The following is a 14,931-nucleotide window of genomic DNA, read 5'->3' as shown; positions in this document are numbered from 1 at the left end:
AAATCAACTAAACACCTCGAATTATTTTCCAGTTTTTAATGCTTTGATTTAATGAGGTATTACTGTACCTAAATAAATACTGTCGGTCGCCTGTCAGCCTAGCTTTTGAAGTCCACCCCTTCCTGCATCTACAGCAATAAGGCACGTACTATGGATTTCTTGCTATGACGTTACCTTGGTAGTAGCAGTTGAGGCACCATTCCCGTCTATCCATACTAGCTGATAGATGCTCTGACACCAGCAGTGCCAAGGGTACTGGCCCGCTGTGGATTTCTCAAGCTCTTGGAGATGGCAACATAATTCATCCATGCATCGAAGAGAGCATCCGCGACTCGGTTGCTGGGTGTTGTCACGGCAAACACCTGCTTCCTTAGCCTCACAGCATCATCCAGGAGCCTCAAACCATAATGATATGTGCCCTGCACAAAAAAAAGAAAGAGCACAGTGTCAATAGCCAGAAATGGGCACCACATGCAGAAAATAGCCTGCATGATTTAGAATAATGGTCCAATAGAACAAACAATGGGTCGTTCTACACCAACTGTTACAACTAATAAGCTTGGCCATTTATGATATTTTTTTATCTTTAAATATACAAGTTCATTGGCATGTCATGAAAGGCCTTTCCCCAAAATATTGCAAGCGATTTTTTTTCTTTTTTTACATTTCAGGGCTATGATATTTCTCTCTAATGATACCAAATAAGGTGACAGATAAACATTTGCCAAAATTCAAGTATTTTCTTCATTGTCACAAGACTTGCATTATTGTAGTCAGCAGAGATGTTTGTTTTTTATTATAAAACAACTTAGCCACTATTTAATCTTTTTTTCTGTAGTCTGCTCTGAAAACTGGCAAAAATATGGTGTTTTTTAAAAACTGTGTACAAAATATGGCTGGATATGAAAGCTGAAAAATACTTTTGCACAAAAGTGCACAGAACATTTTATTTGTAAAAGTCTGATTTGTACCTCAATGTTATGCAAAAGCTCTGTAAAGCCACTAAAACCACGCTGAACTTGGAAAACACATCATTTTAGCCTGTGTTTACCTGTCAATAATACACTGTAGTGGTCCTTGTAAAAATATGGCAAAGAGCAGCCATATATGAAAGGACATCAACTGTTTCTATAGGAAGCTATATAAGAGGGCGATTTTTGCTTTAAGGGGGCAAAAAGTTTTGAAGTTGAGACCTAACATCACAAAATTTAGTTGCATTCTTGGCCACAGAAGCTGCATTTTTCTGCTACCGTTCTCAGAATCCGCCCATCAGAACTTTAATGCCAATAAAGGTACAACAATAAAGAATTAAGAGAAGAAGTACGCAAAATCTATGACCACTCATGTAAGTCAAGCTTACAGGCCAAGTTCAATGGAATGTCTTTACCACATAATAGTCCAGTTTCAGACAGTGTAGATATAGAAAAGTCTCCGTGCAAAATTTTATGCTTGAAATACGAGTGGATGCATTACAGAAATTTCTCAAAAATAAACGTTATCGATCCTGGAAGAAACAAGGAAAAGAAGGACATGACCCTTACCACCAAAGGCAAATGACACACAATTCAGGAAGTTGAAAACCAACGCAGCTTCATGACATGACCTCCAAGTTGTGGGGATGTGCGACTCTAGCATGTCCCCTGATACTTTGTTTTCTCGCATAGCTCCCATCTCCTGTTATCCGGCTTCGCCGCGAGGCTTTACTGCTGCGGTCGGTATGCTTGCAGGGTAGTACGAGAGATGACGCGAGTGTTGCTCTGCTAACGCCACCTATTGGCGAGGTTACTTGGGTGCAAAAAGGGGAAGGCTCTTCCTCTTTGGCTCAGGATCGGCAAGTGGCGTGGACCTTCTGCGCATGTACCGATCCATGCTTCTGCGAGACCGTGTCGCGAAGCCTTCCCCGGAATGAATGAACATGATTGTTCGAACGCACCACCGTTCACATGACCATACGCGCAAACGACCAGGCGTTGGTGTCCAGCATTGGGCGAACATAGTCGCTCGTTATCCGGTCGCGGCGAGTCGGTATTCCGCGATTTGTTGCGCACCCATCGGGATGTTTTGTGGATAGCAACTCGACTAGCAGGCATTAGTCTATGAAAGGTACAATAAATGCCCTTGTGATTGCTTGCACTACTGTGTTGATGTTCCTTTGTCCCAAGAGCACGGGTGAGAACCCCACAAAGTTTAGGTGGTGCTTGCGGTGGGCTGAGAATATCGGGCACAAGGTGCTAGGATATGTGTCGTATCCGTTAACCACAATATACACACATTGTTTGCTTGGGTGCTATTTAAAGGCTGTTAATAACAGCCCTGCAGTTTTGCCAAGATTGCTTCAATAGTTTGAAGTACTCATCTATAACCGACTTAGCCAAAGTGAAATATTATTGCAGCTGGACTTTAACTCTCTGCACTTCCTCGGCAATACGCACTGAAAAAGAAAAAGAAGAGGAAAAAAAAAGAATGAAAAGAGAGCAACTGAGGAACATGATTTTGAAGTTGCACTCACACGAGCCAGCTCATCAAGCCTGGAATGCTCTGCCGCTGTCAGCTCGTAGTCGTCCTGACCAAATTTGGGTTGGAGGCGAACAGCGAGTTTGTCGAGCCACGTAACAAGCTGTGATGGGATGAAACCGTTGGGTTCAAACAAAGAGGTGCAAACACATGGGACACACGAATAACCAAAGTAGAAAAAAGAAAGGAGTGGTCTCTGAAATTACAAGCATATATCTTGCTTGCTGAACGTACACCTGTAAACAAAATTGTATGGAATGCGGGAGTACAAGACACACTGCACCGATACGTCACCTGCCGGCGCGATGCCTGCTGTCAAGGGGTGGTGCTCAAGTAACAGTAAGCATGGCCCTCGTAGCGTCCGAGTTTGGTTTGCCGTAGGTGCCAAAATTGAGTAGTGGCATCTACGTGAACCTCCAAAATGGTATTTAAACTGTGCGCCACCTTGACATTCAGTAGGCGGAGCATTGTGGGCATGGCCCTGCTCCGCCGTAGCCTTCATACTGCAAGGAACTCAGGGAGAGGGAGCACCACGAAGGGGATCAAAGGCTATCTTTGATTGCCAATAACTCTGCTTTTGTTGAAGACATTGAAATAAATTTTCCTGCAAACTATTTCTGATAATGCATTTTAATGTCGGATGCATTTCTCCAATAAAATGTGGTTCAGGGCCTATTTAGGTGATCAGGAGAGGTCTCATACTGCTATTTTAGGAAAGCCTCCTTTCCAACACCTCCAAGAGCACAAGCGCTGAGATGGTTTTGAATTATATGCTCCAATGAAGTTCTACGCACAGCTGACCTCTCCTTAGTTGCAAGGACAGTCTACGAATTTTCATTAGTTCCCTTTCTCAAGAGGGAGCCATACATGGCCACAGTGTATAATAACGAAGGCGCAATATTGTCGCCATGCAGTGGTATTGTTACAATAGGGAGATGTGATGCTCCCTCTTACCCCTCAAAAATACATTGCCAGTGGAGATTAACCCCTAACCTCCACATATAGAGTGTGGCACTTTACTCATTTATCTATAATCAATGCCTGCTCTGCCCCACTTACTTTCATAGGTTCATGTTTGTCAGCATAAGCATCTAGCATTATACCTGAGCAAGACAGCTGATGTGGCAATAATACGTGTTCTATAGACAAATGTGTTGTAGTAAGCTTCACCACAATACAGATATGTATTGCAGTGAGATTATTCAGCATGAGAAAATAAATATAATGCTGGCACCAAGGCAGTCCATGCGATGGGGCCGTCGAGGCAGGAGTGACAAAACAGGACGGTAATACACTCAAACATAAGCAAACTAGGTGCACAAGAAAATGCCACCTCCATGAAGTAGTCAAGCTTGGATGAGACAGTGGTTTGGCTGTAACGGTCATACACACTTTGGAACTCCAATTTACTAAACAACATTTAGCAGAACGCAGTTTCAGGAGCAGCCACTTTGCTTTCACTCTTTGTGCAATAAATAGCATCAGTACAAGCACCATCATGGCTCCGATGGTACAGCATTTTACTCCATGTCTGGTGTAGATTCAGTTTCCCACCTTGAGAATAGCAGAAATGTCGAATGGTTTGTGAAGCATTAAAAAGGATTCAACAAACAGTGCATCCAGCACTATTTTTATAGTGCTATGCAGTCCCCACTAGTCATACCATTTGTTACATTGATTGCTAACAACAAGCTATTATATATTCAATATATTTGTTGCTGCTTTTATACTAAATGCTGCTTTTGAGAAGTTTTTGACAGTTGTTGATTACTAGGCCTCCCTTTGTACACTAACGTTTTGCTATCACGAGATTAGGAAAGCAAATGGCTCACCTGAAGCGCATTTTCCTCGCAACAAAGAAACTGCCCTGCCTGAATGAGGGCTTGCTTTCTAGTGGCTAGTTGTCCCTTGACGTGCACCACCTGCTCACGAGCAAGCCAGAACACTTCCCCCTCTGTGTTCTCACCATAGCTGTGGAAGGTGTCCCGCAGGGCCTGCAGCTGGCCGTCTGTGGATCGATATAAAAGAAACAAACACAGTAAAGTGTCCGCTGAATCAGCTTCAGCCCACACTAATGAAGAGAGTTGCCAGGGTCAAACTTCCTTAAGGGAAAGAATGCATATACAGCCTATTTCTGTTAATTTGACTCTGGTTATTCAGATGCTTAAGTTAACTCGATTCTGACCGAAAGTGCCGACTGGCGTGTATGCATTTCTATAGGCCGAAACCTTCTTTATTTTGATCCTAAAATTGGCTTTCGCTGAATAATTCGAACTTGACCAGGCAGCCCGCATGCACCCAACCACTACCGTGACCACAAAAGTGGCCCCTTTAGCAGCAGCATCTGTCTCGGTGAAGCTTAGGGGACAGTGAATGTGTCAAACACATGTCATCTTCAGTTGAAAAGGCTGATTTTTAGCCTGCCTTAGGAAGGCTTCTAAGCAATAACCATAGATCACAATTTCTGATTACAGTATTTACCCAATTCTAATGTGCACTTTTTTTTTCAAGAAAGTTGGGCCGGAAATTGCCTGTGCAGTGCAGTCAGACGATACCAAAACTGCCTTAACGAACTTTGTATGCTTTACTGCATAACATATGTATTGCGGCGGAGCTGACTTCTGAGAAGAAAAAAAAAAGTCAGGTGCACGTTATGTTTCTACTTTGTTTAGAAGCTTTAATGTCATTTCTACATAAGTTTTCTGCTTTGGATACTTAAAAAGAGGGCACATGTTTGATTCAGGGGCATGTTGTAATCGGGGAAAAAATACTGCCAAATGAATAAGCAGTGTGTTTTGGTGCTTTTTCTGCATCTTGCTTAGTTCGACCAGTTGGATAATTCGATCGATTTTGTCGGTCCCGTCAGGGTCGAATTAACAGAAGTTGACTGCGCTGGAAAACATCTGGCTTCGAATATCGGACTGAACAAGTTATATTTTAACTTCCAAACAACATAAACTATAAAAACTGCCATGTAGTTGGTTTAAAAACAGAAGGCTTATTTACATTATTTGATACATTTAATGCCATTATCAACTGTATTTTAGCCCATTTAAAAAGCTTGTAAAAATGAGTACAAAGGAAACGTGAGTGTATCTGGTGAGCTGTGATAATGACAGTCATCCGAGAAACAGCAGTGCTCATAGAAGGCGCGAAGCGCTTTATCATGCAGGGCCACATGATCTTTTACAGGGATCCAAGCATGGTTACATTGCCCAAGTAAGGAGCAGATTACCTTATATCTGAAGAGGAGGTTTGTAGGCTGTATAAGGAGAGGCAGGCATGTTTAACAAATGGAAACTATTGTGCACGGTTCTGCAATGGAATCATTCGGAAGACTCTCCATGTGTATCAGCCTTGCCACCTGTAGACATTAAAAACTTTTTCTGTCCCTTTGTATTTGAATGAAACCAATACTTGACAACTTCGAATAAAGATATCGACAACTTCGAGTAGTGAACCCTCGAACTGAATAAGAATCGAATAGCAAAAAACTATCCGATACGTATTTGAAGTTTTGAATATTCACACACCTCTAGTCAAAAGGTATACTCAAGCACCTTCTCATGTACCATAACCTGCCATGCAATGATTCATACCTCCGTACAGGTACAAAGCCCGCATCTCTTCATTTGTGGACAGTAGCTATGGCTAGGATATGGATTCAAGGAGCTGGAGAAATTGACCTGGATGTGTTGCACAGCGATGTGAGAGATGCGACAATGCCCGAGGCATGTTTTTTCTGTATAAAAATAACCTAGACATGTGGAAATACCTTTAAATCCGTGACATTGCGCTGATCTATCACCACTGCAGTTTCCGCGCGAAACTTGACATGCATTAATTTCCTGTGTTAGTGACCAAGCTTTTTCTGCTAAGTATATGAAATCAGAGTAACAAAAGAATGCTTTCACTCTAAATCGATTTAATCTTGTCCCCTTAACTTGTGTCTCTACTGCAGTTCGCAAAAACAACAAGAATAGAACAGATAGGAAGAAGATACAAGCACAAGAAAAGTATGACATGATGCTCACCTATCATCACCTCTGTTTCTTGAAGCTCCGTGAGAAGTTTCTCAACCTGTGCTGTTGTAGTGACAGGTTCGTCGCAAGAAGCCCTCAGGCGTGACTCCGTGGTGCTGACAAGCTCTAGAAACTAAAGAGCAAAATTGAAAAAAAGAGGGGGAACATAATAAGCTGACAGCAATGATGCATGTTAGTAACTGAAAAAAAAGAAGGCAAGCATCTGTTGTCCTACAAAATTCTAGACAAACTGTGAAGCTTGTAACTCACTTGAGTTCCCATTTATTACAGTCTTTTTAACACAGGTGCTGGTTGTTTGCTTTATGCCGGCTGTAGAGCAGACACGCTCATGTCCTTGTTATGCAGTCAGTCATACAAAAGTAATCGACGCCAACGGAGTGAGAAACATGAATGAGTTGAAACATGCACTAAAAGTGGGATGGCAGAGCATTAGGTAAAGTTCTGTCGCTCGGACTTTTATTAATTTCTTGTGGAGTGGTTCTCAGGTTAAGGATATATGACTAAGCCACAAGCAAGCCTTCTGGTGCAGTACCTTATTCGTCAAATAATGTGTGATACTGTACACTTGCTGCTTCGAGCACTGATTAAAGTTAGATAGAATCACAGTGAATGTGACAGCAAAGCTGCAATCATCTGACTCGCACAGAGGCACGTGCTGAGCCATATTCCTCATAGATAAAAATTTGGATGAGTTTATTTTCTTATGGACAAACCTTACACAACATTATTTTATGAAACTGGTGAGACAGGTTCCATGATAAAATAATAATTTGATACTGCATACCCACACGCTGCAAAAAGCAACCAAACTAGTTAATAGAGATAATAAGCCTTTGCCGCACAGCACTGCTGCATTGCGCACGAAATTCTAACAGTTAACACTTATAGAAAGAAAACCACAAGAAACAACAAAACCGCATCAGTTACTAAATCAATATGAGAATCGAGGCAGTGGCTGAATGCTACAAACTTTCTGAGAAGGTGTCTCTCACTGGGTTCTTTCATACTACAGTCACAAACTAACTTTCCGGACTAAAAAAATTCGGACTTGATGGATATTCTAGACTTTATAAATGCACCATCAGTGTTCCCATAGAGCTCATGCATTTATGCGACCAATCTTCCAGACGAATTTAGGCCCCAAAGCTCGATTTTCTTGACTAAATCACTCGTTACGAGCAACGCTACCCTATCTTGGAGGCCACCATGTTGGATATTCCGCTGGCTTGGCTAACAGTGGCCCGCTTTATAGCCTCCCTTGGAGGCATACGCTATCAATAGCATGGAGGAAGGAAATCTACAGGAGGAAGCATTGTGTCACGCAGCCAGCCTTGGCAAGTGAATGCTCCCTGAAGCCACAGTGGTGCTCCAACACGTGACCCCTTACGTTGAGATCATGGAGCAAGGATCGAGATTTGCCGAGACATTTGGCTCACAGTAGCTATGTCAGTAGTTTTTATTCGGCGCACCTTTGTTCGGCTGCCCTGCTGTGGCTCTGCCTGTAGAGTGGGAACACTAAAACCAACCAAGCACTTTGACATGCAGTCACGTGTTGGGCCAACAGGTTTGGTTGCAATCGCATTGCGGAATGCTCCCTCCAGTCTCTAAGGCCATGCCTGCTTTTCCTTGGCTGACAAAATGCTCTAAGAGACAATTCTTTTTTTGGTCAGCACTATCATTATAGTCACTTACGCAAAATCCTTTTCCTTTTCTTTTTTCTTTCTTTTTTTAAGCTTTGGTGACTATTCTGCACGTGGTGTATCTACAGAGCAAGTGTGTCCCGGAGACGTCGCATCTTTGAGTGTGTTTGTGCGGCCTGCATTTCTGTGCTCAACGGTACCTCCTGTGCCTTCACGAGAGCCAAGTGGTGCAAAGAAATGTGGCTCATTTCGCTGATCTCCATGGCAATCTCCGCTGGTGGACATCAATAACACAGTGACACTCTTGGCCACTGTATACGGAGTGATGTCACTCTAGTGCAAATCCAAGCAAATCTGATTGCCTCTAAGCATAGTATGAGGCAGGGCATTATTAGAGATTTTTTAAAGCTGCTCTAAGCCTAAAAAATTTAATTTTTTTGGCTGAACGAATTTTTTGGACTGTTTGAATTTTCAGACTATTTTTCAGTACCTTTGAGGTCCGGAAAACTGGTCGGCGACTGTATTTGTGCAATTTGGACAATCACAACGGCACACAAATCGTGTTACAACCAGCCGTTGAGTAGATGAGGCCAAAGTATTGTTTTCAACTGCTTCGACACTTACTGTGCACATTTTCACTGGATACTCATGAAGGTAGATCTCCATAGCAGAGCAAACCACAGATTCCATCTGTGTACAGAGCATGACACAGCTCACCGGCACTAGACTATGACATGCAGACAGGAGTGTGCTGTTGGTCTGCTGCTACTGATGTGTTTTAGTGCCCCTGAGAAATGTCACACTCAGTCTGCAGCCTGAATCAGCTATTGGGTCCAGTGCGGGAAGCCACCTTAACTGTCTGAACATGATATGTTACTCAGACTATGAATAATGTGTCATTGTCACGAGACATCTGCTTTGATAGCGATGTAGCTATGGCACGTGGCTGTGGAGCATGGGGTTACAAGTTCGGTTCCCAGCTGAAGTGGCTGCATTCTGATGGGAGTGAAACATTGAAACGTCATCATCTAAGGTTCTAGTGCACATTGAAGGGGCAGTAAAAAGAAAGTTAAGCTGTTCTAGACTGATAGATTGCACTCCTGGGATTGTAAATAGGCTATGCTCATTTTGACTGGAAACTTGGCATGCCATAGAGGATGTGAAAACATGAGACTCTGCCACCTTGAAATTCCCACATCAGCGTCTAACGATGTCACAGACCTTGACGACAGCGTGCAGTGGCTTGTAATTGAGTACATTGAATTTGAAGGTGCATAAGAACTTAATATGGCAACTTTTATAGACTATTTTAGCCATGTAATTACCGAAATATGAGTTGTACCATTGTATGATGTCACAATACAGTAGAGTGTCGTTCATATGTTTAAGAAAAAATGCAAGAAAGAGACATAATAATTGGAAAAGCATAAGATCCAAAGTTACTAAAAAAATATGGTAGACTCAACTGTAGCCGATTGATTTTCCGGACTCCAAAAATTCAGACATGCTCGATTATTCGGTCTGCTTCGCGGCACCGCCATTCTCCCCATAGACCATAGTGTATAACAACTGCCGAAAGTTCAGACACCTTGCAACCTCTTGTCTGATTTTTCGGACACTCCTCGAGCCAACTCGATCGAGAGCACCATGCACTGACTCTGACCAGTGCATGGTTCAACTAGCTGAGCGCCATTTTTGTTTTGAACGGAGCCTCCTTGCTACCCCACAAAGTGGTGCTACTGTAAATCCCCGCTCATCATCAGCGTTTCTGCCTGGTTCGATAGAATTGCTACAGCAGTTCCGGTCTCAGCTTTGTAAGCCATGTCAAAACAATCCAGCAGCTGATTTGTTTGTTTCTTCGTGCACGACGCTGCGAGTAGGCTATGTTTTTTGTTTGTACGACTGGTGTCGGCGTGACGGCATGGTGGTGTTTGCTTTGTGTGCTGTGTCGAGGTTGCGGTGATCCAATGTGGCAAACGGAAACATCGCGTGAAGTGGCTAATGGCGCCGACAGTGCCCGCGCAGACTGCGCTGGGGCATGCCGGCAAGCGGGTGCCGGAGGCCTAGGTTTTGTCGCCTTTCGATGTGCTCCCTACTGACGCCGAAAATGTTCTGCGGAGACCTGCACAGCGGTTGCATTGCGATTCCGGACACCGTGTCATTTGACAGTTTCACAGGTGCTGACATGCTGTACTGACGTGCGCAGAACTCAATAACGGCGAGACCATTCGTCAGGTTTCTGCTGCACCACCGGACGATGACTCCGAGTCGGAAGATGACGCACCATGTGCTACGCTGCCGTCGGAATGCGGAGCTAGTACAAGCAATGACTGTGCTTTCAGCCGCCTATAGTGACCGTACGACCCTCTCCGAGATTCAGGCTTATCTGATTGCATGTAAACAGAACAGCGTGCAAACAGCGCATTCACGATTTCTTCAAGCCTACTGCCGAGCCCGTATAAGTGCATGGAAATAAAGGATTTTTCATTTTTTTTTAATCTGCTTTTTCGGACATTTCCGCAGTCCCCGTGAAGTTCGAATAAACGGTCGGCGACTGTAATGCAAATCGTTAAAGTACAAGACGCCGACATGCACTGAGCAAGTGGGGCCCAAGTGGCCTGAGACAAGACGCAGGCCCCTTGGGCCGAACAACAGTGTCGTTCTTGTTACTTCCACAAGCTTACGTTCGTGCTCCTCGAATTCGGCCTGAATCAGTAGCTTCTCTGGGTGGGGTATTTCGACAGGAAGTTTTGGCGTACCCACTCAGTGAGAATTATTGTGGCGCAAGGCGTCACTACTGGGATGTGCTCCATTTTGCTATTGCATAGCTGTAGTGTTTTCACGTAGCGCCGAGAAGCAAAACAAAATCAAGCTGGTGGAGGACGCCGGAATGGCAGTGCATTTGGGTTATCGCCTATTAAAATTGGGCAGTATACATTTCCAATGGTGCTATGCCACATGCACTGTGAAACAGGTAAGGTGAAGATGCTTATCGCAATAGGGTTGGAGGTGATAGCTGTTAATGAGACGTGTGACGACCTGTGGAGGCAATCTGCTGTTACTGAGAGAGGAAAGTGAGTGCATGCTGGCATTTTCATGTGACATGGGCGGGTAAGTACTGCATGGAAGCTGCCACTGTGGGAACCTATTGCTCTCGATCACACTTGCCTCTTGCTTTTTCTTGTTGACATGGAATCTAGCAGCCCAAAAACACATCATATAACCGCAGTTTGGCAATGTACTGAGCGGTGGCGCCGAACGGTTTCGTTTTCCGTGAATGTATTTCAGCTGAACCCAGTTATGTCAATATTCAAGAGCCAATAAAGTCCCATTGTTATAACTGATAATTATAACTGGTTGCATAAAAGAAACAGAGGGAACAAACATTCAAACGTATTAATTAGACATAAAGATGCACAGTCAAACTCGGTTACAGTATTATTGATCTTAACAATACTTGGGATGTAGCAATGAGCTGCTTCTGCACTGTAAACTTTTGTGTTTCCTATGGTGAAATAAATCACTTACTACTACAATGTCCCGATGCTGCATATTTGGCCACAACAGTTAAATCTGGCTACTGGGTGTCTGTGTCGAAAAGAAAAGGAACGCACAATTCAGGAAAAAAAAAATAACTCAAGCCGCTTCGCCATGCTTGCCTTTGTGCCACGCGTGCCTTTGTCACCTCTCCTACATCTCCCTTCCACCTCTCCCAACATCAGCAGCAGGGTGGAAGAGAAAAAAAGAGAGGGGTGTGTAGGGCTAGTGACGCAATGTGGTGAAGTAATGCTGTGTAGGGTGAGCTAAGCATACAAAGGCAGGTGTGGCGAAGCGACGTGCATGTTTTCCTTTTTTTTTGGAAGATTTAACATTTTTCTTCCAGCGCACACACCCAGTAATCAAATGTGATTGTTGTAACTGACAATGCGGCATGAGAGCATGGTAATAAATGGCTTACTTTACCATAGAACACATACAAAAGTTGACAGTGCATCGGCTGCTCATCGTTACATCCAATATACAGTCGATTTCCGTTAATTCGAACCTGATGACACTGACGAAATGGATTGACTTATGTGGCGGTTCAAACTAAACAAAGTGCAGAAAAAATGCTAAAAAGCACCGACCATTCATTTGGCAGCATTTTTCTGATTCTAACATGCCCTCGAATCAAACTCGCACCCACTTTCTATGCGTGCAAAGCAGAAAACTAATTGAGAAATGACATTAAAGCTCTAAACAAAGCATAAACCTAATGTGCAGCTGATATTTTAGTAAGAAAAATTGACAGGGGTCTTATATGAATTGCACAATGGTGACCAGTTTTCTAAAATCGGCTTAGCCCCAACACACATGTGTTGTGCAGTAGAGCATACAAGCGCTGCGAAGACCATTTTGGTATCGTGTCCGAGTGCAATATGCAGGCAATGTTCCGCCCAATTTTCTTGAAGAAAAGAAAAAGGCACTTGTTAAAATTGAGTAAATACTGTACTCAGACATTGTGAGTTATGGTTATTGCTTAAAGACAGAAGGCAGGCCAAAGAAAGGCGTTTTCGACAGGATATGACGTGTGTTCAGTGCATTCACTGTCCCCCAAGCTCTGCTGACACAGACGCTGTCACTCAGGGTTCACTATTTGGGTCACCATAAGCGTTAAACATCTGCATGCTGACTGGCCAAGTTCAAGTCATCCAGCGAAAGCCAATTTTAGGATCAAATAACGAGAGTTGGGACCCATAGAAATACATAGGCACGACTGAAAAATCCGTAACGTTAAACTGGTATCGTTATAAGTCAGTTCGACTATAACCAGTAAAATAGAACAATAACTGTATACGGGTCAATTCTTGTGTTCGTAATCATGGACATTAGCATCAGGAAATCATACATAACGGGATCATATCAACAAGGTTCTTCTGCAGTGCTGCAACTTCCCTGGTCTTACAATGACATGATTAGTGCTGTACATTTTTTGTATGAAATGTCAGACATAAAAGCTTAGCCTTTCATTTCATTCACAAATAAGCCGTATTGTCCTACAGAATAAATGCCGAGGCAGTTCTTTAAAGAGCATAATTACCATTCTACTTTTGCAAGGTGTTTTCCTTCAGTGTCTCTCTTAAGAACCTTTAGCTGGTCAAAACAAATATTAAACCTCTCAACACAGTGTTTCCAATTCAGTAGCCATGTTGGAGCTTTAAGATACACAAATCAGTCAGAGCATCAGGTACCTGCTGCAATTCATGATCCAGAGTCGGAGAGAGTCCCTCTCTGCTGCGTCCCCTGAACTGAGAAGTCAGGCCCTCGCAGGCCAGGTCAAGTCGGTTCATGGCAGCACATATGCTGTCTGCCTCTGACGGCACGTCCTTGCATAAGCTGGCTGACCATTGTCGTAGCTTGGAGTAGCGGGCAAAGATCTCCTGTTAGAATTTAAAAATATATGAGGAGATGATGAGTAATGTGAGCAGGAGTCCCAGAGAGTTTGTTAGGGCCACATTAAATAACCCTGATCGATTGAATGCTTCTTTGCGATTGCAAAAATGTAAGGATTTGAGCTTTCTAGTGCAAATTATTGTGATTACTTGGGAACTCTGCAGAAACATGGGGCACGAACAGACGACACTGAGGACATGACTTGTCGCGCACAGTTCCCAATCCCTGTGACTGTTAAAAAGAAAGCAAGAAAGCCGTCTTGAACAATACCTATGACTCTGAATTCTCCCTGTGACAGCAGTTACTCCCTCCTTTCCTCCCAATGGCCCCAACCTTGTAAACAACTTCTGGAACCTTGTGAACAACTCCTGCAACCTTGTGCTAACTCAAACAATTGCGCAATGAAAACAATACCAAGAGCAGCAACAGGATGACAACAATGCTCACAACATGAGGATGACAACAGTGGCACGACTAAGGAAAGTAACTGCATGACAATGGTGCCATGATAAAAGTACATTGACAACACAATGACAATGGTGACAAGACAACACTTTGTTCCCCGACATCAAAGCCAGCAAGGAGCTATCTTTGAAATAACAACACTCAGGATGCCCGCTGCATCCCATGCAGGCAGCTTTGATTTTATGAGATATATGTAGCGTTAGCTATGTTGCACAAGCGTATTGCTCTTTGTTGTCTCTTAAATACAGTGTACAGTGTATACAATGTCTCTGAAAACATTGTATAAAAAATTATTGGATACAATGACGTAAATATGAGATGTTCCCTGCAGCTATCAGTGCATAACAAATACATGCTTACAATGAATATCAAATATAACGAAGGCATTTCATTTCAATTGTGACTTCACTATAATGAGGTTCGATAGCACACGCACATGAGTTGCTTTATGCATGCTAAAATTTACCTCAGATTGCAAACTATCCAAGCTGTACAATAAACCACTCTGGTAAGCGTGCCTACCCAGCACCCAACTGCACATAAATGCGTTGGTGTGGATTTGATCCAAAGTGATTATAGTAATCAAAGCTTTATCTTCCATCTCTATAGACCAGAATCTGCAGCACTTGTAGGTGGCAGCTATCTTTTGCAGGGGCTGCGAGAATTGGCGAAACGAACGGCTGTGATAGCTCTTAGCCTGTTTTTTATTGCATGCTTACTACCAGTGCTCACTCATCATAGCTTTGTCTTCAGCTGCTCCATCACAAACCCGCAACACCTGCAGGGGCTGTGCCAAAATATGGTGACAGCAGTTGAGATTAAGCCTGCTTTCGCTA

The 14,931-nt window shown here is 43.3% G+C and overlaps 1 protein-coding gene across 1 annotated transcript in view; it reads right to left on the bottom strand.

Moving 5' to 3' along the window:
* The window catches only part of LOC135918333 (SEC14 domain and spectrin repeat-containing protein 1-like), a 58,778-nt gene that overhangs the window by 16,536 nt on the left and 27,311 nt on the right, over positions 1-14,931 (bottom strand). Inside the window, exons 12-16 of the mRNA XM_065452000.1 lie at positions 13,429-13,617; positions 6,549-6,669; positions 4,347-4,522; positions 2,510-2,617; positions 175-419 (exon numbers count right to left, since the gene is read on the bottom strand). Coding sequence (XP_065308072.1) covers positions 216-419; positions 2,510-2,617; positions 4,347-4,522; positions 6,549-6,669; positions 13,429-13,617 — 798 coding nt within the window. The 3' untranslated portion in view covers positions 175-215. The remainder of the gene's footprint in view (positions 1-174; positions 420-2,509; positions 2,618-4,346; positions 4,523-6,548; positions 6,670-13,428; positions 13,618-14,931) is intronic.

This window comes from Dermacentor albipictus, chromosome 2 (assembly GCF_038994185.2).
Source record: "Dermacentor albipictus isolate Rhodes 1998 colony chromosome 2, USDA_Dalb.pri_finalv2, whole genome shotgun sequence".
Taxonomy (NCBI): domain Eukaryota; kingdom Metazoa; phylum Arthropoda; class Arachnida; order Ixodida; family Ixodidae; genus Dermacentor; species Dermacentor albipictus.
Note: the sequence above shows the minus strand (reverse complement) of the source record. Positions and strands in the feature narration are given on the sequence as shown.